Source organism: Lycium barbarum, chromosome 11, assembly GCF_019175385.1.
Source record: "Lycium barbarum isolate Lr01 chromosome 11, ASM1917538v2, whole genome shotgun sequence".
In the NCBI taxonomy this organism is placed as follows: domain Eukaryota; kingdom Viridiplantae; phylum Streptophyta; class Magnoliopsida; order Solanales; family Solanaceae; genus Lycium; species Lycium barbarum.
The window spans coordinates 43,263,489-43,285,667 of NC_083347.1; the positions used below are offsets into that span (position 1 = coordinate 43,263,489).

A 22,179-nucleotide genomic window follows, 5' to 3' on the forward strand; every position below is an offset into this window, starting at 1 on the left:
GCGTATATTCGAAATAAAGTTACGCTTTAAAAAATAACACACTTTAATCTAAACCCTAAAAATAAAAACATTTAAGCTAATGACAACAAGTCTTCAAACAAAAATGAACGTCTATGTATATAGAACACTTAAACCTAAAGTTTACAAACAAAACTTACTTCGGGCACCTTGTCAACCCCTAAAATGATGATCTGAACGTTACGTATCCTTGATGTATTGAGCCTACATTATTGTACGCAGAAAAAAATATCAGGTTCTATATAAAATATTGACGTTTCGAAGTCTTGACACACAACTAATTTTTGGTCAAAGTATGAAAAAAACACTAAGTGTTTCAAAAAATAAAATTGGCCAATTTTTTATTTTTTTGTACTGTTTCTATAACGCAGTATTTTACTGCGTTATAGATTATTTTTTTTTAACAGCTTCTATAACGCAATAAAATACTGCGCTAAAGCAGTTAACGGCTCCATCTTCGTGAACTGCTTTAGCGCAGTAAATTACTACGCTAAAGGTAATTTTGTAACATTTTTTTTATTGGTGTATTTTGATTTAAAGTAATTTTTTTAGGGACATTTTGATTCCGGATTCCGCGTTTCTTGGCGCCTTTTCTTTACTCTCTTATCTCCTCCCGCCCTTTTGCTTGTCAAGGTCATAGAAAAAGGTATGAAAGTCAACATATCATTTTCACATAAAATTAGTTTTTTTTTTCAAATTTTGAAATATAATTTAGATATTTAGAAATCAGATAAACAGCGGTCAAAATTTCAGTAATCAGTAGTTATAAATATTTCAGTATCTTTCTAATTATGTCATTTTTTACGGAAGGGCCGCTTTTTAATTAGTTGGTCCTTTTGATTTTTTTTTCCCTTCACATTCTTTGCTTCTAATTGATTTGGTAAAATATTATGAAACTAAATGTTTTAGAATATTTTTATACTAAAAAAGAGTAAATATTCTACCATTAATGTAGATCATAAAATATAATGCAAGTGAATTCTAACGGTCAACATATCATTTTCACATGTCAAATTTTGAAATATAATTTAGATATTTAGAAATCAGATAAACAACAGTAAAATTTCAAAAGTTAAAAATATTTTAGTATCTTTTTAATTATTTCAATTTTTTACAGAAGGGTCGCTTTTTTAGTTGATCATATTAGTGTTTTTTTTTTCTTCACATTCTTTGCTTCTGAATGATTTGGTAAAATATTTAAAAAGTAATGTAATACTGATTATCACTATTTAATTTCTAGATATAAAAAAAAAAAAAAAAACACAAGAACAATGAAGATGATGAGAAAATAATATTCCCCCGGTTTCAATTTATGTGAACCCATTTGACTGGGCATGACATTTAAGAAAGAGTGAAGACTTTTGAAACTTGTGATTCAAAATAAATCTTGAATATTTGTGTGACTGAAAATCATTTCATAAAGTGAATTTATTTCCAAATTAAGAAAGAGGTCATTCATTTTGACACGAACTAAAAAAGAAATAGGTTCACATAAATTGAAATAGAGGGAGTAATATTATCAAAATGGAGATTGATAGAACAATGAAATTTTCGAGAAAACAAAGGTAATATAAGATATAGTCTTGGGGTTATCTACATTACAAATTATTAGGGGGGAAATCATGCATGATTTATAACTTAAAGAACACAAAAGAAAGGGGACAATACGTCACAATTACCAAATAATCGACCCCACAAAGTGAAAGCAAGATTGTTAAGAAAAGAAAATTTCAAAAACTAATCCAAACTCAAAAAGATTCTAAAGAAAATAAAAACCAGTTTCCTAAAGAAAACCAAAACAAGATTTAAAACTTCTAAGGCTTACGAAAATTCGACAACCAGAAAAATATGTGTTTGTTTATTCAGTTTATATCATTTGTTTGTTTCACTGTTTGCCAATTTTTTTAATCTATTTTTGCAGAAAATAAGGGTGGAAAAAAAACAGAAAATCAAAATTGAATAAAAAGATGACGGAGAGAGCAGAGCACGTTGAGGTATTAATTTATAAATTATGTCATAGCTGGAGAAAACAGGCTGTCCAAAACACCAGATCCTATTTCTTGAATATTTGCTGCTACAATGCATTCACGACAAATATCTATCCATACTTTCATACTTAATATTTATACTGAATCAAACATGTATATTAATTTAAGAAGCGCAAATAAAAGTAAAAGTATATAGTAACGATTACGTGATAAAAGTTTGTATCAAAGACATGGATCTTGCGTTTATTTGTTTAGTGAAAACACCAAATACGAATAAACTAATTTCATCAATTCACCGCAGATTTTGCTTTTTGGATCAAATCTTTTGAAAAAGGTTTATAAACACCTAGTATTGACACTAACTAGATAAATATTAAATACATTATCTGTATCTGTTAAAAATTACTTTCCTCTGCATTATGATACATTAATAGTATGATATTTACTTTCTTTTTAGTCTAGGAATATTCTAGAATATTTCAATTGCTTCTAAGTCTAGTATCTACATTATTAATTACAGAATATTTAGCTTCCTTTTAGTTTAGTTACTATAAGGAAAATAACATATTTCCTTTAGATTTCTATAAATAGTGATGTAGTCTCTTATTTTCAAAGCAAAAAATAATGTAATGAATTAATGCAATAAGTTTTTGATCATGTAACAGTGTTTTCGTAAACATGAGTATTATTATTAAAGCGCGTATAATTAATTAGTACACGTTATCACCTCAAATAGCTTAATTAATGGCAAATAATTTAATGCTGAGTATGAGTAAGTTTTTACTATGGCTTAGCCCTAGTAAATTTTTGTTATTATCATATATTTTATTTTGTGTTGCAATTGTTGTCATTGTGCACAGCAGTTGGAACCGCGTGAATTGTGGATCAAGATATTCAGCTGTTGCAATAGAAAGTGTAGCAGCATAATGCATTTCACGCCTAATTTCCGAGCTCACAATTTTCTGCTTAAATGCACACATAAATTACTAAATTCATGTACGGCTAATATTGTTGGGAACACATCCACTAAAGACGTTTTGGACAAATCCAAAATTTTCAGATAGATAGTGGATATGAAGTATCGTTCCATCCAGAACTCTTTTGTCACAACAGGATCAGAAGTCAAGAGTCTAACCAAATTCCTAACGGTATGTTGCTTATAACACAATGGTTGCATTTGACGAAATTCTACCAAATTTTCCAAAAGCTCATATAAACCTGTCTGAAATAATAGTGAACACGTCTGGTACGAGTTGGAAAGCATACTAGCTATTTGAGGCTTGAAAAGAAACTTGGAGTTGACGTTTACATAAGGAATACTCAGTTACTAACTTAGCATAAATATATGTTTTTATTTAGGGATAATTTCAATAATATACAATCCAACATAAAATATTATAGTCATGTAGCCATATTTTAAATTTACATCCGCATAGCCAATTTTTTTTTTTTTGCAACAGTGTTTATACACACGATATGCAACATTATACACTTATTGTAGACAATGTATCAACCTGTATAACAGTGTATAATAGGTGTATACATCTACATTGTTATACAATATTATACAAACTTATACAAGAGGTGCTTATACATAATGTATAAGATGTGTTTCTACACACTTCTACACTGTATAATAATGTATAAGAGATGTTTATACACACTTTACCCGGTTGTTTTTGCTAAGACCGGATCAAATCAAACTCAAGATCAATGACAGGGTAAATCGAAATAAAGATGAAGATTGCCAGTTTATGGGTAGAGATCCGATGGTACATGGGTGGTTCGATGGAGTAACGATGGATCTGGATAGCTCAATAGATCTGGAAGCTGAAAAACAATGGATCTGGACGAGCTTCTCTGATGGTGCTTTAATGGTGGTGAGAAAGGAAAGCAAATGATGGAGCTCAAAGGTGGTTTGGTTACATCTCCCAACGGAAAAGATGAAGGAGATGGATCTCCAGCGGGTAACAAAAATTATGGGCTAAAATGGGTAATTAGTTTTCCCTAGCTAATTATCATAGAGTGTAAAATTTCCTTTTATTTAATTATTCAATTATGCATATATATAGTTCCAGCAGAAAGGAACAAGCAGGCCTATAACGTGCTTCCACCTTGTGACGCTGGACAATGGACAATATATTTAGACAGAGAGACAAAATGTAGAATGCCGATCAAGAGACGAACAATGTCATTATATGCTGAATCTGAGAATAGAAGTGCACACTCACACGCAGTGAACATTCAATAGTTGTTCCCCTCTGTGAATATATAGAATTAATAAGAAAGCTGTCAGTTGTCAGTTAGGGTGATAGTGGGTCGCACACTATATATTGGTCTTCTAATCTTGGTTTGAGTATGCGTGATCATGTTTCCCATTTCCACATTCAGCAATCTCCAGAATTATTGTTAATGCAAGGGGGTTGACAGAGTTCTTTTTAAGTTGTTGGACTTTGCCTCCAGTTATATTTATATATACACACACACCTGTATGTAGGCTCCACACAAGACTTGGCAAGTTGTCTATACCTTTTAACATCATGAACAGATTGTAGAGTCATGCAATATATAGATGATCATTATAACTAGTCTTGATAAACTTTTGTATAGAAATCGCAATTGTGCGGTGTCCTTTCACCTTTATTAGGCTTCAGATCCAACTCATGAACAACTTCTATGGCTCTACTGGTTGGTGGTTACAGCTGAGAGGTGGCAATTGCCAGTGTAATCGTCTCGTCTAAAAATTTGAACTATTCAAGAGAAGGTTAATTTATTTCATTATCTTAGTCTAGCAGCATGCGTCTGACTTTTCTGTTTTAGGACTAAGGATGTAAAAACATTTGTTGATAATGAATAATAATGAGACTTTAAACCAAATGCTTTTGAGTCCCTTTTTTGGGGCCGCGTACAATGTTGACCACTCGTTTCCTATTTCATCTGTGTGTGTGTGTGTGTTTTTTTTTTTTTTTTTTTTTTTTTTGGGAATAGACGTAGTTCGAATAAGACTCGGAATTGAGAATGATTTTGATTATGTAATCTTAAAAAGTGTATGGAACATGGAAAAAGTAGGGTACTATTTTCTTAAACTACTCCCTCATGTTAGGTAACAACTATTAATAAATTTTACATCTCGTGGAGCCAAATAGTCTTAACATGACTTCATGATATTCCAGCCAGCAGTAGATTAGCGATGACACAGAGGAAAAAAATGCCACATTTACATCTGCATTGTCTCCTACTTTTCATATCTAAGATTAATAGACATTGAACATGGCCGCATTCATCTTCCTATTTTCCCAATGTGGTTGTCATTATTTATTGAGATTTCGGTCCAAATATGGTTAACTCATTTGTAAGGACACTAAAAAGAACGCTAGCCAAACAGTTTCTTACCCAGATTTCTGCTTGAATATATACCTTTTGTCTGACATTCTTAAAAGTAGGCACACCAATTTTACTCCCAGATAATTGTTATGGCTTAAACAGTTCCGATAATTAAAGAAGAGTCATTACACGGTGCTTAAAATACGTTCAGAAACAGAATATGCTCCAAGCAGATTAGCCTTTTTAGAAAGCTGAATCACCAAATAAGATGGTCAACAGAAATTACATGAGGATCCAAACACCACAAAACAGTATACACCTAAAATCAGGAAATCGTGGAGTGCAGTGTCTATTGCTCCCTCTGTAAGATTCTTGATAGGTTTTCCATATTTAACAGATATCCTAACATGTTGAGTAAAAGCCAGCTGATGACCAGGCCAATTCTTACGCACAAGATAATAGTCCTAAAAGATGCACTTTTTACACATGAATTTTCGCCATACATAAAACATGCCTCTGCTTTAAACTTACTGCTGAGTAATTTCTCTTGTATTAGAGACTCTATGAAATGATTTCTGCTATAAGTTTCTGAAGGGCTTCATTTGTAAGAGAAATACACAAGCAATCTTGACCATCAGAATTTCTTTTGGTTTTGATCAACTCATGGTCTTTAAATTCTGTCAAATGTGAATTCAAAGTAACTTGACTGCTCACCAGGAACCGTTCTCGGCACGTCGTGTACAAATTATTGATTGGCATACCTGAGAAGAACCATGTCCAACTTTAAGGCATGACTAAAAGAGATAGATCTAATTGCATCAAAATGCAGGAGATAGAAATGGGAAACCAAAGTATGAAAGATCTTGCCTTCTTCATCAGGATGGGCCAATTGATGCTCCGCAAGAACTTTAAAAACGTTTTGAGCATTTGGTGTCAGACTCTGTAAGACAATTGAAGCTGTCTTCACACTTTGCGCAGTGCCCCCATGAGCGAGGATGAATGGAAAAAACGTTGCTTCAACCTTGTATGGAGCACAAGTAGGAACATGGCACCAGTACCAGTCAAACAGTGTATGAACCATCTTCTTGTCCCACACTGGCATATATGACAGCCAATACAGTAAGTGTCAGACGTTTTTCAACATGACATGCAAATAATAAACAGAGTTCGAATACCAGCCATTAAGAGAGATAATTTAAGGGAAGCGACCAGAATTGACATTTTAGCATAAGATGGTATAGTTACAGTGCTAATATATATTTACATTCAAGCAGTAACTAGCAAAACGCACTAAACCTAGTAACTCCTAAACACGTAAAGTTAGCAACATGGACTAGTACATACAAGACACGGAGAAAAGACTTCACAAAACACTCCCTGACACCACCACCTCAAGACATTCCTTATCTCCACATGCATGCATCAAATTCTATAAAAGCTCACACACTTGTCGAAAGAACTCTTACAAAGAGGAGCATTGACATGGTCAATGGAAGCAACCATACGAACATGAGAACAAGCAGCAACGCTCGCAAGACATTGCTGGCTGTCAGAATCACGTAATCCAGGACCATCAATGTTGTGAACAAGAATGCAAACAAAACACTCCTCAACTTCTAGGTCTGGTCTGTCTAGAAAAGCAAGAAGGTCAGCCATGGACCTGGTGTTAAATGGTTGTTGGCTTTTAGACAGACTTCCTGAGGTAGTCTTTCGTCGCAATTTTAATTGATCCCAGAGGAGCTCAGCCAGTGTTATCACCATCTGAAATTTAAAAATCAATAATAGCAGATCTCTTAGTATTTACTCAGAAAGATTGTGTGCCTGCAACACGGGTAATATGATCATAATAGAGGGGTGCTTGGAAATGCAATAATTGTTGATATTTGAAAGTATAGTAACCTACGAAAAGGAAATTACCATTGTCACTAAGTCCCAGTGACCATGCACCAGGAATCACATGAATTGTGTAAAAAATTATCGATGTTTCAAGTATCGATAGCCTCCATAAAATGGAGCATTCAGCTGTATTTTCAACCACTGTATTCTATTTCAATTGTTTTAGGATTGTGAAGTCTGCACATAACCATCTTATTGGGCAAGCCAATGTGAAATCTTCAGTTATAGCCTTCTCATTAAAGCCATTTGCACTACTATATCAGATAACAATAAACTTCAAAAATTGTCAGTGCTAACTTAAAAATCCATGTCATTGAGCCTGTAACGCATTAAAGTAGGAAGCTTATAACCGAACACAACACAGCTCAATAAGCAAATGCTCCTGCCATGATGAGTGCTTTTGTAGTAACCTGTCTAGACCTGATATACGTGCCTATAACTTCATTTTTCAGAAAATTTGCAAAGTGGAGTTTGAGACTTTCTACAAAATATTTCTAAAACATAGCTACCAAGAAAGCAGCACTTTTAAACAAGGAAGAAACAATAGATGAATACCTGTTTAAGATTTACAGACTGGAGATACCCATTGACGACAACGACAGAGTAATCAGTTAAAGATGTTGTGGCAAAATCTTCAATCAAAGCTTTCTTTGAACCGAAGCCATACATCAAAAGTGCAAAGCCGGACCTATCAGATTAAATTAATAAAAAATTAGAAAGGAAAACCTTCCAGGTTTAAATTTAATTGCTAATGAAAAAAAAAAGGAAAATTAAAAACTTATCCGAAAAGTATAGCATAGAGTAAACCTATACATCAGGACTCTGACCTTAGCACTAAAAGCCATTTTGAATACAAACTTTTGTAGCTACTGATCAAATCATTAACTTCTTTCTCATGTTTGGGCTCAATATTAGCTGCCACCTCTCTTAATTCCTGCATGCAATAATCCTCGTTATGGACTTCTTTCTCATGTTTGAGCACAACCATGGACAAGAAGTATAATTTGGAGAAGTAGCATAAACCCTTATCTTTGAGGGTACTACATTGGTCTTTTTTATTGACAAATACTATCTTTATTGCCTTAGCTCAATGGTCAAGTCTGGACTTCCTTAAGAGTTTTATCACGTGAATGATCACAGTTCGCATTTTGAGGTAGTCCATCTCTTTTGTAGATATACCTTCATGTACTTCTTGGAAGGTATCAAATGATAAATCACCGCTTATTTTCTCCTTAATTACAAAAATCACAATACTTGTCTAACCTCTTAGCATACATCTAAAAAGGTGGTTCACAGAGAAGAAGATCACTCCTAATGTACTTCTACAAGAAGAAGAAGAAGATCACTCCTGTCATACTTCTACATAAGATAGAATTGATTGAAATACAGTGGATTATAATTAGTCAACATTAGATAGATTGCTGTCAAATTTTAGTTGTACAGTAGATCACAGAAAAAATAATCAAATGGCAGTCTATCAAAGAACCAAACAACAATTGCCAAATTCAGTGAACCACAATAGATGACAGAAGAAACAATCAGATCACATCTATCAAAAAACCCATAGCACAACTTTCAAATTTAACGTTCTGTAACCCTTAAAGATAGAAGATAAAAATACTTACATATGTTCAAGTCACTATTACCGCGAAGTACATGACATAAATGTAGTGTTTGAGCAGTGGTGCAATCAGCTCAAGCCGTATATACAGTTCAACAATTTTTAAAAAGTACCTCTCTTTATTAAGTTTGCACCCCCACAAAAAAAAAAAAAAATCTCTTTATTAAGTTTGCACCCCCTGCTGCATAATTAGTATTAGAAGCAGTGGTACTCCACATAGTTTGACTTTTAGTGAGATCTAACAACTAATAATATAAACAAAATGAGAGAATAGGAGTCAAACACAAACCTCCTCGTCAACCAGATCGATTTCTGAGAGCTTCCGAGCAGATTTTTTCTTCGAAGAGCCCAATTCTTTAGCAAGGAAATAGTTTCTCGAGAACCCAAACTCCTCTTCCTCAATCTCTTCTAAATCCATTTCCTCTGACTCAGAGAATCTGAAATACTAAGGCTCTGATCAATCAACAAGCACAAGTTGAAATAAGTGCTGGACTCCAAAATTGTATTTGTTCTTTTTGAATTCCAAAGTTCTAGCAAATACTTTTTGGGAGTGATACAGAAGTCCTCGTCATCTTGTAAATTCAGAGGGATCAAGCATATAATCAGTGGGTACACGTGTATCTACTGTCTCGAGCTTGAATTATGCACATTGGTTTTTAGCTCATGGCCTATTTCAAACTACTCTCACCATCACCTGCTATCTCCAATCTGTTCTCCGGAGACTCTGACAAAATAAAGTAGTAGGTTCCTCTCTCTGACTTGAAAATCAAGTAGATTACTGAAATAAAATTTGTGGATAAAGTTATAAAATTCACATTTGAGTAGAATTTTCTCGAGCTCCCAGAGATTTGGCAAAGCTATTCAACTCAATGAAGTTATTAAGGCACGTTCTATTAGATGTATTAGACCAAATCATGATACAGAAAATATGCATTGCTTATCCAATTGTTAATTTCAGTAGAGTTAACATTTGTATATCTTTTATTTTATACCGAATCCTATATGGGATAGCAATACTGGTATTAGCTGTATGATACGACCCCACCTTTGAAGACATATTTTAGAAGAAGAAAGCGTGAAAGGGGAAATAAAGATTCTGGAACTACACGTGAGGCGGAACCAATCAGCAAAACATGAACTCATGAAGAAACTGCCTCCTTGATTCTCTCCAGCAGTTACCAATATTTCAATCATTATCAGATTAGGCTTTACAGTTTTCTAGTTGTTTGTTGTAGACAATATATCCAATAATTATCTAGTTAGGATTGTTTTTAAGATTATTGAATGTATGTCTAAATATCAGTTTCTGGGAGTTTTGTCCACTCCATAGGGACAGATTTATTGGTTGTAAATTGTGTGTAAGATTCTTGCACAATCTATTACCAGTAGCAATTTCCTTCTTTCTCAGTCACTTTCATAAGAATTTCCAGCATCTAACACTGTACCAGGATTAAAAAACAAAACTGGCCTTGAGATTATTCTTTCGCTCAAACGCTTTTCAGGTTTAAGAAGGGAAGATAGAAAGCCGCTACTCCTCTACAGAACTCAATAAGTAATATGAAAGCTCAAAATTGGTTATCTGGAGCTCCCATTGAAGCCACGAGAAATTGATTGATTTATATGGTTCTCTGTGCAGAAAATGTGAATTGGGATTTTATACTTTCACAAAAGAAAGTCAGGAAGTCATAGGTTTACCATTTGCATATGTAGATCACCATTTTTCAATATAAATCTGGTGTCATTTGCTATTTCTCGTCATCAAAAACACATTACATTTTATTTAAGAGAGCTGTCGAATGAATGACAATCTGAAATTTTTAAAGCAATAACGACAAACCCTGAAGGATAATATGGACTTACTAAAGATGTTACAGCAGAATAGCGTGGGCAAATTTCACCCATATTTTCTTAACTCACACAAACCGCCCATAAATATGGGTTACCCCGTTTCCAACACGCAGTAAAATGGGTTGGAAACGGGGTTTAGTGCGGGTCAAATATGGGTCAGGACATTGCTAATTCAGAAAGGAAAATAATTGAAAATTCCATTTGCTTGAACAATTAGGAAAATTTGAATATTCTAATAACAGAAAAACATTAATTACTTCTAAGCCAAATCCGGAGGCCGATAAAGATCGAAGGAATCGCTTAGAATTCTAAAGAAACAAATTTTGGCTACTTCTACCAAAATGTGAAGTTTGACAGTAACTATTCTTTTGGTAAATACTGAATGTTGTATGTTTATTGCATCAAACACAACTCTAAACCTTGAAAATTTGTATCAGTAAACTTTTTTAACAATGTTCACTAGAATAGGTTTACCCTAATATATAGATCGTCATAGTCTAGTTTGGTTATATACATTACTAGAAACTATACGGCTGTACCAATAAAATATGGGTGTAACCCGTTTTCAACCCGTCAAAATCCGCGCCCATTTGCCACCACTAATGAGCAGAATAATAAGTCACATAAAAGGAGAAGAGGAAGAAATATAAACTGAGCAGAGTACCTTCAAACCTTTGGCTGAGAACAAGCACTCTTCTCACGATAACCGTTTGCAAATACCCTAATGATATTTTTCCCACGGCTTTTTTTTTATTATTATTATTATTTGCGCAGTTTTGGACAACTATGGGCTTGGGCCTCATTCTTTGCAACAAAGTTGCACATTTGGTTAATTTCTTTTCTTTCTGATTGATGGGTGCATCAAGGCTAGTAGGCTATCGAAATGGGACTCTCATTTGTAATTGGTGTGCCCACGTATAACCATAAGATGTCCAAATTTTCATGTCATGCAAGTACTAGATCCCCTTGTCATGAGAATAAATTAAAGATGGGTGCATCAAGGCTAGTAAGCTATCGAAATGGGACTCTCTTTTGTAATTGTAATATAATTGTAATTGGTGTACCCATGTATAACCATAAGACTTCCAAATTTTCATGTCATGCAAGTACTACTATTTAAGGATCCCCTTGTCAAGAGAATAAAGTAATCCTTGTATAGCCATAGGATTCCCAGTTTTACATGCCATGCAAGTTACTCTCTCTAGTTCAAAATAAGTGTCCACTTAGTCTTTTTATTTTTGTTCAAAATAAGTGTCCACTTACATAATCAAGAAATAATCAACTTTATTTTTCAAGATTTGTGCCTATTTACTCAAGGCTATAAATAGACAAGAGTCTTATTAATTAAGGGTAATTTAGTCAAAATACCTAGTTTTTATAATTTAGTGTTTTCTTATAGAAGTTGGTGTTTTCTTAAGGGGTGTGAAAAAAGCTAAGTGGACACTTATTTTGAATCGGAGGGAGTACTATTTAAGGGTCCCTTTGTCTCATCCATGTCTAGCCATAAATATACCAAAACTCCATGCCATACTAGTTACTATTCTCTTGTTCTCTAGTTCATCACCATGCACTATGCTTTGTCTATTAGCCACTTAAGTGTGTTACTGTTACACCTCGGAAATTTCCCGTTGGAACACAAGTAAATGAACTAGTAATGCATGCAAATGGATGTGGACGATTAGAAGGAGAAGTCTAAGAAATATGAAAAATTGCAGATTTGATATCTGCCCAGTGGTCGTAAAGAGCAAATACGGACCGTAAATTGGTATACGGTCCGTAAACTGCCAGGTCATAAACTGGCATGCAAGACTTCAACTTTCTGCCAGTTGAGGAAATGGTAAAATACGATCTGGTTTACGGACCGTAAAGTGATTTACGGCCCGTAAACCATGGTCGTAAATCACCATGCAAGCAGCCAAAGTTTTTGGTTTTTGAAAAGGTTAAAGACGACCGCGAGGGACGAACCGTAAAATGGAATACGTGGTCGTAAACTCAGTTTACGACCACTGTTCACCGCAGCACAGATTTTGCAATTCATTAAATAAAGGGACCAACACTTGTTCTATTTCATTTCCACATTACACACCTTCTCTCTAAAACCTGTCTCTACATTTATTATACAAGTTTTCAAGAATTATAAGTCATCAACAACATTAAACAAGTGAATCAAGGGTAAGAACATCATCAAAGGTCATCCAAGTCAAGAAATCCAACTGGAGAAAAACTAGGGTTTTGCTCAAAGTGGAGTATTATCAACTAAAGCTTGTTCCTACAACTTCTAAGGTAAGATTCATGATATTTATATGATGTTTAAGATATTGGAGAGTTGAAATGCATGGATTGTAGAAAATATGGTCAACTAGGTCATGAATGATGAATAGTGACATCTTGAGAAATAGTTTGAATTGAATCACGAATGTTGTTGTGTTGTGATATGAATGTGTCATAAATGGTATTAAGATCATGAACTAGACACTTTAGACGGATGGACGAAGTTGGGTGTTATGACCTTGAATATGGATGAATTAGAAGCAAGTTGAGAAATCTAGATAATGTGGATAATGTGAATGACTAATGGCCATTGTTATGATATTAATAAAGGTAGAAACGCCAACATTGGGAGGGGACGTGCAAGTGTAGAATAGTCCGACAAAAAGGTATGTGAGGCTAACCCTTCTTTCATAAGGCATGATTCTTGGCCAAATTCCTAATTCCTCTATATGAGTATATTGTCTTCACATGGTTGATATTCCGAGCTTATAAGCTCATGATCCTTGATATGTGCTACGTTTGTACTACGCTCCTCATATAACGAGTAAGCCTATAATATAGACGTAACGATAATGATGATGATAGTCATGATAATGATAATAATAATAATAATAATAATAATGCTAAAGGTGCCTACGGGCTATTAGATGTATGTGTGCCTATAAAGGGCTATAATGAAACCCCGAGCCTATGGTGCCGGGTAGAGTATATGTTTATATATATGTATGTATATGATTACGTAACGCGCACACACATCTAGAGATGGTACGGATAACCCTGAAGCCTTGGTAGGGCCAGGTATGATTAACCTTGAGCCTTGGTTGGCCAAGTATGTATGAAACACCGATCTACGAGGTCGGGTACGATATGTAAGTGCTATATATATATATATATATATATATACTATGTATATAACATGAATATGAATGTGATAAGACTATGTATATGAATACGAGCACAAACATGGTACGAGTACTGTTACGGAATACGGAGGATGACATATGTGTACTAATACGTATGAGAAAATGGAAAGTCCCTATGAAAGACAAGTAAGTGCCATGACGACGATATTATTATCTCCCCTCCTGTGCTATTTCATATGTTGTTCATTATGCCTATATATCGATGTTGATCATGCTTTACATACTCAGTACATTCTTCGTACTGACGTCCTTTTATTTGTGGACGCTGCGTCATGCCCGCAGGTGCACAGGGAGACAGACTGGACTCATAGTTGCTTATTCAAATATTGCATAGCACAACTCCATCTCATTCGGAGTCATAGCTTTTGGGCACTTACTCTTTTGTGTATATAGTTATGGGCATAGCGGGGTCCTGTCCCGCTCATGTGATATGTATACTCTTCTTAGAGGCTCGTAGACATGTGTACGTGGGTAGATATGTTTGGCCTTGTCGGCCTATGTTTTGTATATCATTTTGTTGGCCTCGTCGGCCTTGTACATTTGATGTGGCATAGATGCCTATGACGTTATCCAAGATGATTGTCGCCCAACGGGTCTAATATGATTGATGACTAGAATACATGACTTGATTTATGTATCGCCTAAATATTATGTGAATGTGTGTTAAGGGGTGCCCGGGTGGGGTAGCACCGGGTCGGGTCGTGACAGTTACATTGTAAGATTTTTATTTGTTGTACTTATTTTACTATTTAAGTTTTCCACATGTATTATGTGATGTAAACAAGTGTAGTACATGTAATAGCTTTTCATCTCCTATAAATAGGAGTCGTTGTAGTAGTTGTAAGATATCTAATTTCTAATCGAGCTTTCACTCCTGTAAAAATACTTCATGCATAAAAGAGGTCTTCTTCTAGCTAAGTCTTTCATAGTTTCCACTTTCCTCCTTCACAATATGGAGATGTGGCTGGTTAATATTTGAGTGTATAGTCTTAAACTACTTTAGTAGATGAGAAAAATTATTGTAGTAGTTGAGGAAAATTATCTTAGTAGTTGCATCTCATTATATGTGCAAAATATTTTAGTAGTTGCATTGCGTTATAAGTGCAAAATTATGTTGATAGTTGCATTGTGTTATTAGTGCAAAGATTTTTCAAGTTTTGCTATTGATGGTCAATTTGTGGCGAGTGACGCCTTTATAAGCCTCTATCACCCTTCTTGTAGGAAGACGTTTGTGCTAAGTGATTCAATCTCTACCAAGATATTTTTGGGCGAGTAAATCAATCTCTACAGAGGTAAGTTTGTGCCGATAATTCAATTCTCTACCCAGGTACTTTTCCTTCTCTACCATTGTAATTCTATCTATACTGAGTCTTTTTCCGTCTCTGCAAGTCTTGGTACGTCACTCACCCCTTATGGTATCACAGCCAAACCCATCATTTTGGAGGAGAAAGCGACTTTTAAGAATAGAAATTAGTTCTGATGCAGCTTCATCTTCTAGTCTTTTACATTCTAGTGCAAATGTTGATATGTCTACTACTCTTTCAAAACCCCTTTCAAAACAATGTGATTACTTGTATGAATTAGAAATTAGTCTACTTATTTGCCGTTAATAAATCCTTATTTCGCTTTTGCTAAAAAACAATTGTCTCCATGGTCCCAAATTCGCTCTTTGGTCCAACATAGGCCCAAAAGTGTAAGAGAATATGTTGCTAGTTCTAAACTTGACCAACATCTCATTTATGCAACACGAGGAGAACAATTCATCACCTTGCAGATCCCCGAAGAATTTCCAAAGCAATGAAAAAATCATGGTTTCACTCGTATACACTTTGGTGTTGTCTGAATAGTCTTGACTTATCATGGACGAAAAGGAAAACCAGTTGTTGCAAGAATTTCTCTCCTTGATACCAGGTATCTTGAGTACTAACATGCTAACCTTGGCACTACCGAAGTTACTTTGAATGCAGGAACAGTTCTTGTGACGGCGTTCCCAAATTTTAACATGTCTCTATATGATCCATATCTCACTGAGGCATTAAAAATTCAAGTCCAAATTCTCGGAGCCCTGAGGATGCCATCCAAGCAACTCTTCACTACCAAATTGCTTGGAGAGTTCAGATCATGCCATTGATCTCTCTCTTCCATGTGAAGGCAATGATTTGCTTATTAATGTTGATGCAACCAAAGGCACTACCCAATGCACCCAAATCCCGAGACAACTTTCAAAGGAAGAACTTGTAAAAATTCTTCCAAATTCATGAGTGACAAATTATGAGAAATTGAGAGAACCTCATGAATCAATCAGGTCGACATTGTCAAACATACTAAAGAAAAATGATAAGTATTTTAATATGTTTTGACTATACTCACCTCAAAGGTCAAACAAGGTCACTTTTGCAATTAATATTATGCAGCCCAGGTACCACTCTGCTTATGAGTATGAGCCAGAATTTTTCTCTGAACTAATTGAAGGATTCTTGACAGAACAAGACTGCAATGTGCACTTTAACATTGAAGGTAAAAATGTGATGTGGTTCAAGGATCCATTCACAGGCCATTGCGCATGGGACATTGATTGTTCTTGCCAAGAATGCTTTGAAGATCTAATTAAATATTACTAAGAGCCAAAGAAGATAACCAAGAAGGACAAAAAGAAGAAAGTGCAAATCAACCGAAGACATCTGTCGAAATAGGCATGATAAAGGCAACTCATCAGTTAGGTCGCACAACCGTCTAGGTTGTTGACACCTATTTTTTTCCCTTCATAAATTTTATTTAATTAGTCTGACTTATTGAATCACAAACGAACTGGAATATGCAGTTTTTGGAGTCAAAAGAATTTTACAAAATTACTTCGGTGGCATTTTGCCATTTCATTTGGAGAAATATCATCAAGTGTATCATTGTATATAATTTGCATATTTATCACTATGATTTTTAAACATTTTTATCAGAACTTAAAGTCAAAATAATGATTTTTTTTATCTAATTAATTGTTTAAATTAAGCCGTGATTAATTGATAAATATTTCTCTCCGTCAAATCAAGAAATTTAATTAATTAAATAGATATCATCTCAATTTTTACATCAATTTCTTTAATTTCAATTATTTTTAAATTTGGTTACGATTGAAATGTATAATTGATCTCTACGTTAATTTTAATAACAATTGAATAATTTTGGTTGATTTTAAATTAATTCAAGACTAGTGAAAAACTAGCCTATTTTCATATAAACATTTTAATCTTTCACAAATTGGGCCAAAGACCCTCTATTTCAGCCGAGCCAGTCCAATTGGACCAGATCCGGCCCAATTCTCCACTTAAACACCAAACACCTCATTGTCCTTGTCATTTCCTCTTTTGCAATGTTTGGCTCCCAAACCCTAATCGGCGTCTCTCTCTCTCTCTCTCTCTCTCTCTCTCTCTCTCTCTCTCTCTCTCTCTCTCTCTCTCATCACAGACGGAAACAACAAAGGCAGAGGCCAAGGTTGCTTTTATCAGATGATGTTCGCTCGTTTCGGGGAAAGCATTAATTTCTTTGCCCTTTCTTCACCATATCTTTACTTAAACGAAGGTAAAGCCCTTTATCTATCTATCTCTCTCTCTCTGCAGTTCTCGCACAGAGCAAGGACAAACCCTTAATGAGTATTGTCTTCTTCTTCTTGATCCTCATTGGTTCTTAGCACAATTTCAAAACAAATCAAAAATAAATTCTCAAAATCAGGAGTCACACATCGGTTCTAAACCTAAAAATTAGGTTTGGGGTACTATATAAAGAACCCCTATTTCTACATTTCAAATAAGTTTTCATTGAACCAAAAACCTAAAAATTTGATTTATTAGGGATTTGGCTTTTTGCCGAAACCCTTACATAATTGAATAAGATTTTTAGTCTACAATTTTTCTCTTTTGTGTGGCTGAGTATATTTGGGGTGCTATGGAGTGCAAAAGAGCTCCTCTAACTCCAAATCTTGACCAGGCTGCTCCAAGAAAGATCAGTGAGTCTGTGTACGTTACAGAATCCTTGAGTATATGGGGTGCATACCTATGGTGTATGATAAGTATACCAATGTATACCCTTCATGTACCCTTGGATATTCATGTTGGGTTGTATTGTGTACTGATGAGTGTGATTATTCAAAACCTTTCTTCTTCTTCTTTTTCTTCTTCTTCTTCTTCTTTTTCTTCTTCTTCTTCTTGAGTATATGGGGTGCATACCTATGGTGTATGATAAGTATACCAATGTATACCCTTCATGTACCCTTGGATATTCATGTTGGGTTGTATTGTGTACTGATGAGTGTGATTATTCATCATCATCTTCTTCTTCTTCTTCTTCTTCTTCTTCTTCTTCTTCTTCTTCTTCTTCTTCTTCTTCTTCTTCTTCTTCTTCTCCTCTTTGTTAACATGTTGTTGTATACCGCTAGGTATACAAAAATACACACACCCTATATATTATTAAGTGTATAGGGGTATTCATATTGTAAATCTTCTGTATACGAGGTATATCAAATCCTATTGCTGTGCTGTTTGATTGATTACTTCTCTTATCTATTTTTCTTTTCCTCAGTGATGATGAAATGTGCAGTTCAGTATACTTTTAATATTTCTAAAGTATTTAGAGGTGTATACACTTAATATAATCCGAGTATACAAGTATCTACCTTATGTATATCTTTGAACGTTTTAGCGTACCTCGTTGCACTACTTGTTTTCGCTTAGTAATTGTTTTTCTCTTTCTCAGTTGCTCACATGATAAGTACATATACAGTATATCAAACATATATTTGGATGTATCTACGCTATTCTCGTATGACTAAGTGATAAATATAATGGAATCTCCTTGGTATATTATTTGTTAACTGTGGGTGTTTTCCAACCACCTCCTTCCTTTTCCACTTTGCATGATCTATTTAACTGAGAGTCCCAATGCACTTTACCTATGCCTCCTTCCATTATTTCGTTGGGCCTGAGGCTCAACATACTATTAGATCGAGTCAGCTGCTATATTTGAAGGCCCAACAATGGATGAAAATTGCATAAGCTTTACGCTGGTGGGCTTAGTAAACCCACCGGCCCATTTTTGCTTTCAAGTTCTATTTCATATATATGTATGTATGCTGCAAAATATTGACGTGTTATTGGAATCCTTTAGGACATAATTGTGATTTCCAGTAGGCAAATGATTCTAAAATAGTTAGTTTGAATAGAATGACCTATTTTATCGGACTTCATCCAACTCAGCTAATTTTTTGAAATTGTCTCTTTAAATGAAATAAAAAATGATTCTCAGAGATTTACAAGACTTCAAAAAATGTATTTTGGAAAAACATGGATTCAAAACTAGATTTTCAGAATCGGTTAAGTTATTCGATATGGGACAAAGATAACAAAAATAGTTTGTTTGGGGCACATGCCCAATTTCTTTTTCTGGAGAATTTTGATCGAAATCAATTTTCAAATAATAGCCTTTTCAAAGCCAAAATAGGCCAAAACTGAAATAAGAAAGTGTTCTGATAAAGTCTTGCAATGTAAAATTTCATCTTTTCGCGTACGTTAAAGTTTCGTCTTAAGTCATTTTGTCATAGGCTCGTATTGGGAATCATTTGGGAAGTTGTGTATGAGGCCTATGGGTGCATCTCGGAGTTATATAAGTCCTTAAACATGTTTGGAAAAGAGTATGAAGGTTAGACGTCAAACGAATAGAAGAGACTACATTTCGCCTGAAAATTGGTACGAGATCATTCCACGGTCACTTCCACGGATCGTGAATAATTTCACAGACCGTGAAAGTGGGGGTTGGCCACCATGGAATGGGTGGCAAAGAAGTTGCTCACTGGAAGCATTTCACGATCACTTCCACGGACCGTGAATAATTTCATGGCCATGAAAATGCAATGTGAAAATGAGGCGGTGGAGATTTGCCCTTTTGTTATAAATTATTTCCCATGACTTGGAGCTCATTTGTTCCACCAAAACAGATCCCTAGTGACCCTCTAATCTCTCTTAGACATCTATAATCATCCCAAACTATTTCAAGAGAAGATCAAGCTTTAAAAACCTCAACTAGTTCATAGAAGGTGGTTGTTCTTGCTTCTACTTGATGTTGTGGTGACTAAGTCTTGAAGCAAGTTGTGTGAGTTAAAGTTATTCAACCTATAAGGTATGTTTTTCATTCTATTTCTTATGTTGAATTGATTTGAAGGTTAAACAAGTCTTGGAAGTGAAAAGAGTCATGGTGGAAAGGCCATAAGGTTTTGTGTTGAAGTTATTGGCTATGGATTGAATTTGAAAGGAAGTTTTGGACCAATTTGAGTTTAGTTTGAATGTAATTGTCACGAACCAACCGGAGGGCCATGACGGGCACCCAGAGCTAACCTGCCGAGCACCGCAAAACATACATCCCATAGTCATATCTGAGTGGGCCATAAAGCTAACTCATAAATATCATAATCTATAAGGGACACAAGCCCAAAAGCTATATATATATATATATATATATATATATATATATATATATATATATATATATATATACACACACGTCATCAAACTGATCTCAAGTACACCAGCCGACAAGGCTATCAAAATATGATGATACAACAAGGTATGGACCGAGATGATCATAGAATCTCTAACCGTACATAACTGTCTACGAGCCTCTACCTGGAGTGCATAACATCATAAGGACGGGACAGGACCCCGCCATGCCCATATATATATACAAAAGAATCGTACCAACTGAACTTCAGCTCTGGAACAAGTGGAGCGCTCCTGTAAAAACGCTGAGGAAGCAACCTAAGGGTCTGATCCGTCTCCCTGTCTACCTGCGGCCATGAACGCAACGTCCGCAAACAAAAGGACGTCAGTACAAATAATGTACTGAGTATGTAAGGCATGAATAACAACATAATAAAGATATGAATGTAATAAGACATAAGAGAGATAACCTGCACATCTAAATGCCTCTTAAGGTGGATATCATGCATGCTTTCCTTTAAAAAAAACATTTTCATACATATACATATATCATAATACCGTACCCGGCCATATAGGCTCGGTGTCATCCATACCCGGCCATAATAAGGCTTTGTGTTAGTCGTACCCAACTGCAATGGTGTGCACAATAGGTGCCGTACCCGACCGACTATAGCGCGGCTCGATGTGAAAAAATAGCTACACACACACACACACACACACACATATATATATATATATATATATATATATATATATATATATAAAGCATGCATGAGAACCCAAAAGAAAAAACTATAACTCTATCGGAGTGACATAAGGTCGGTAAACCTCCGATTAACATTATGGAACTATCATGAGATCTCACCTTGAAGGAACAATCACCATAAGATGCGATCGACATTAATAAATAAGATCAATAACCACAAGACAAAATCAATAATCATGAGACAAAGATCAATAATATCATAAGATCATCAAGAACCATAAGCTTGTAGTGTTTCTAGGAATGGAGTCAATATGGGTATCTTTCGTATAAGTTTGTAACAATAGGATCATGCCATAAGAAAGAAAGGGACAGCCTCAACATACCTCGTCGCTTACTTAATCACTCAACGTCTATCCTCTCGAGCTTGCAAATCTACATTCAAGATGATTCACACTAAGGTTAAGTCGTTGAAACGCTTATAAGATCAAACTAAACTATTAGGTGAGCTAACGAAATTTGGGCAGCATTTTGCCTGTATCATCTACTTCCGCCAAATTTCAAAACAACTCCCAAACATCAATTACAAAATAAAAAAGGCCATAGACAAAAGATTACATTCAAATTACACTCAAATCAATCCAAAACTTATTTTTCAAATTCAATCCATAACCAATACTTCAACGTAATACCTTATAACTTCTCTACTATGATTCTTTTGACTTCTAAGACTTACTAACCCCCAAATCAACCCAACATAAGTAATATGATGAAGAACATACCTTTTTCCTGAAGATCTTTAACCACACACAACTTGCTCCAAGATTTAATTCACCACCAATCCAACTAGAAGCAAGAACACACCTCTTCCATGAACTAACTTAGGGTTTCAAGGTTTGATCTTCTCTTGTAATAGCTTGGGATGGATATGGGTGTTTGGAAGAGCTTAGAGGTTCTAGAACAATCTGTTTTGGGTGATAAATGAACCCAAGGTTGTGGCTCTTTTATTTATAACAAAAAAGAAAATTTCCACTGCCTCAACTCGACGGACCGTCGATTTGCTCTACGACCGTCGCGTGGTGGCATCAAACTACCCATCAGAGCT

The 22,179-nt window shown here is 35.0% G+C and overlaps 1 protein-coding gene across 6 annotated transcripts; it reads right to left on the minus strand.

Moving 5' to 3' along the window:
- Positions 1–5,551: 5,551 nt before the first annotated feature.
- LOC132616999 (origin of replication complex subunit 2) lies at positions 5,552–11,513 on the minus strand. Of its 6 annotated transcripts, XM_060331840.1 has the most exons (8): positions 11,360–11,513; positions 9,389–9,625; positions 9,137–9,284; positions 8,054–8,160; positions 7,782–7,914; positions 6,797–7,091; positions 6,198–6,425; positions 5,552–6,091 (listed from the first exon to the last, which is right to left on the minus strand). In XM_060331840.1, the coding sequence occupies exons 3-8, from the start codon at positions 9,263–9,265 to the stop codon at positions 5,892–5,894; spliced, it is 1,092 nt and encodes a 363-aa protein (XP_060187823.1). In that variant the 5' UTR covers positions 9,266–9,284; positions 9,389–9,625; positions 11,360–11,513; the 3' UTR covers positions 5,552–5,891. The 6 variants fall into 6 exon arrangements, with proteins under 6 accessions (XP_060187823.1, XP_060187825.1, XP_060187820.1 ...); XM_060331842.1 differs by having other exon boundaries at positions 6,201–6,425; positions 9,137–9,625; XM_060331837.1 differs by having other exon boundaries at positions 9,137–9,625.
- Between the last annotated feature and the right edge of the window lie 10,666 nt (positions 11,514–22,179).

Coding starts and splice junctions, on each gene's coding strand:
- LOC132616999 (XM_060331840.1), bottom strand. CDS start 9,265: ATGGATTTAGAAGAGATTGAGGAAGAGGAGTTTGGGTTCTCGAGAAAC. Junction 8,161..9,136: donor TCGATCTGGTTGACGAGGAG/GTTTGTGTTTGA, acceptor TATTGCATGCAG/GAATTAAGAGAGGTGGCAGC. Junction 7,092..7,781: donor AGTCTGTAAATCTTAAACAG/GTATTCATCTAT, acceptor TTTAAATTTCAG/ATGGTGATAACACTGGCTGA.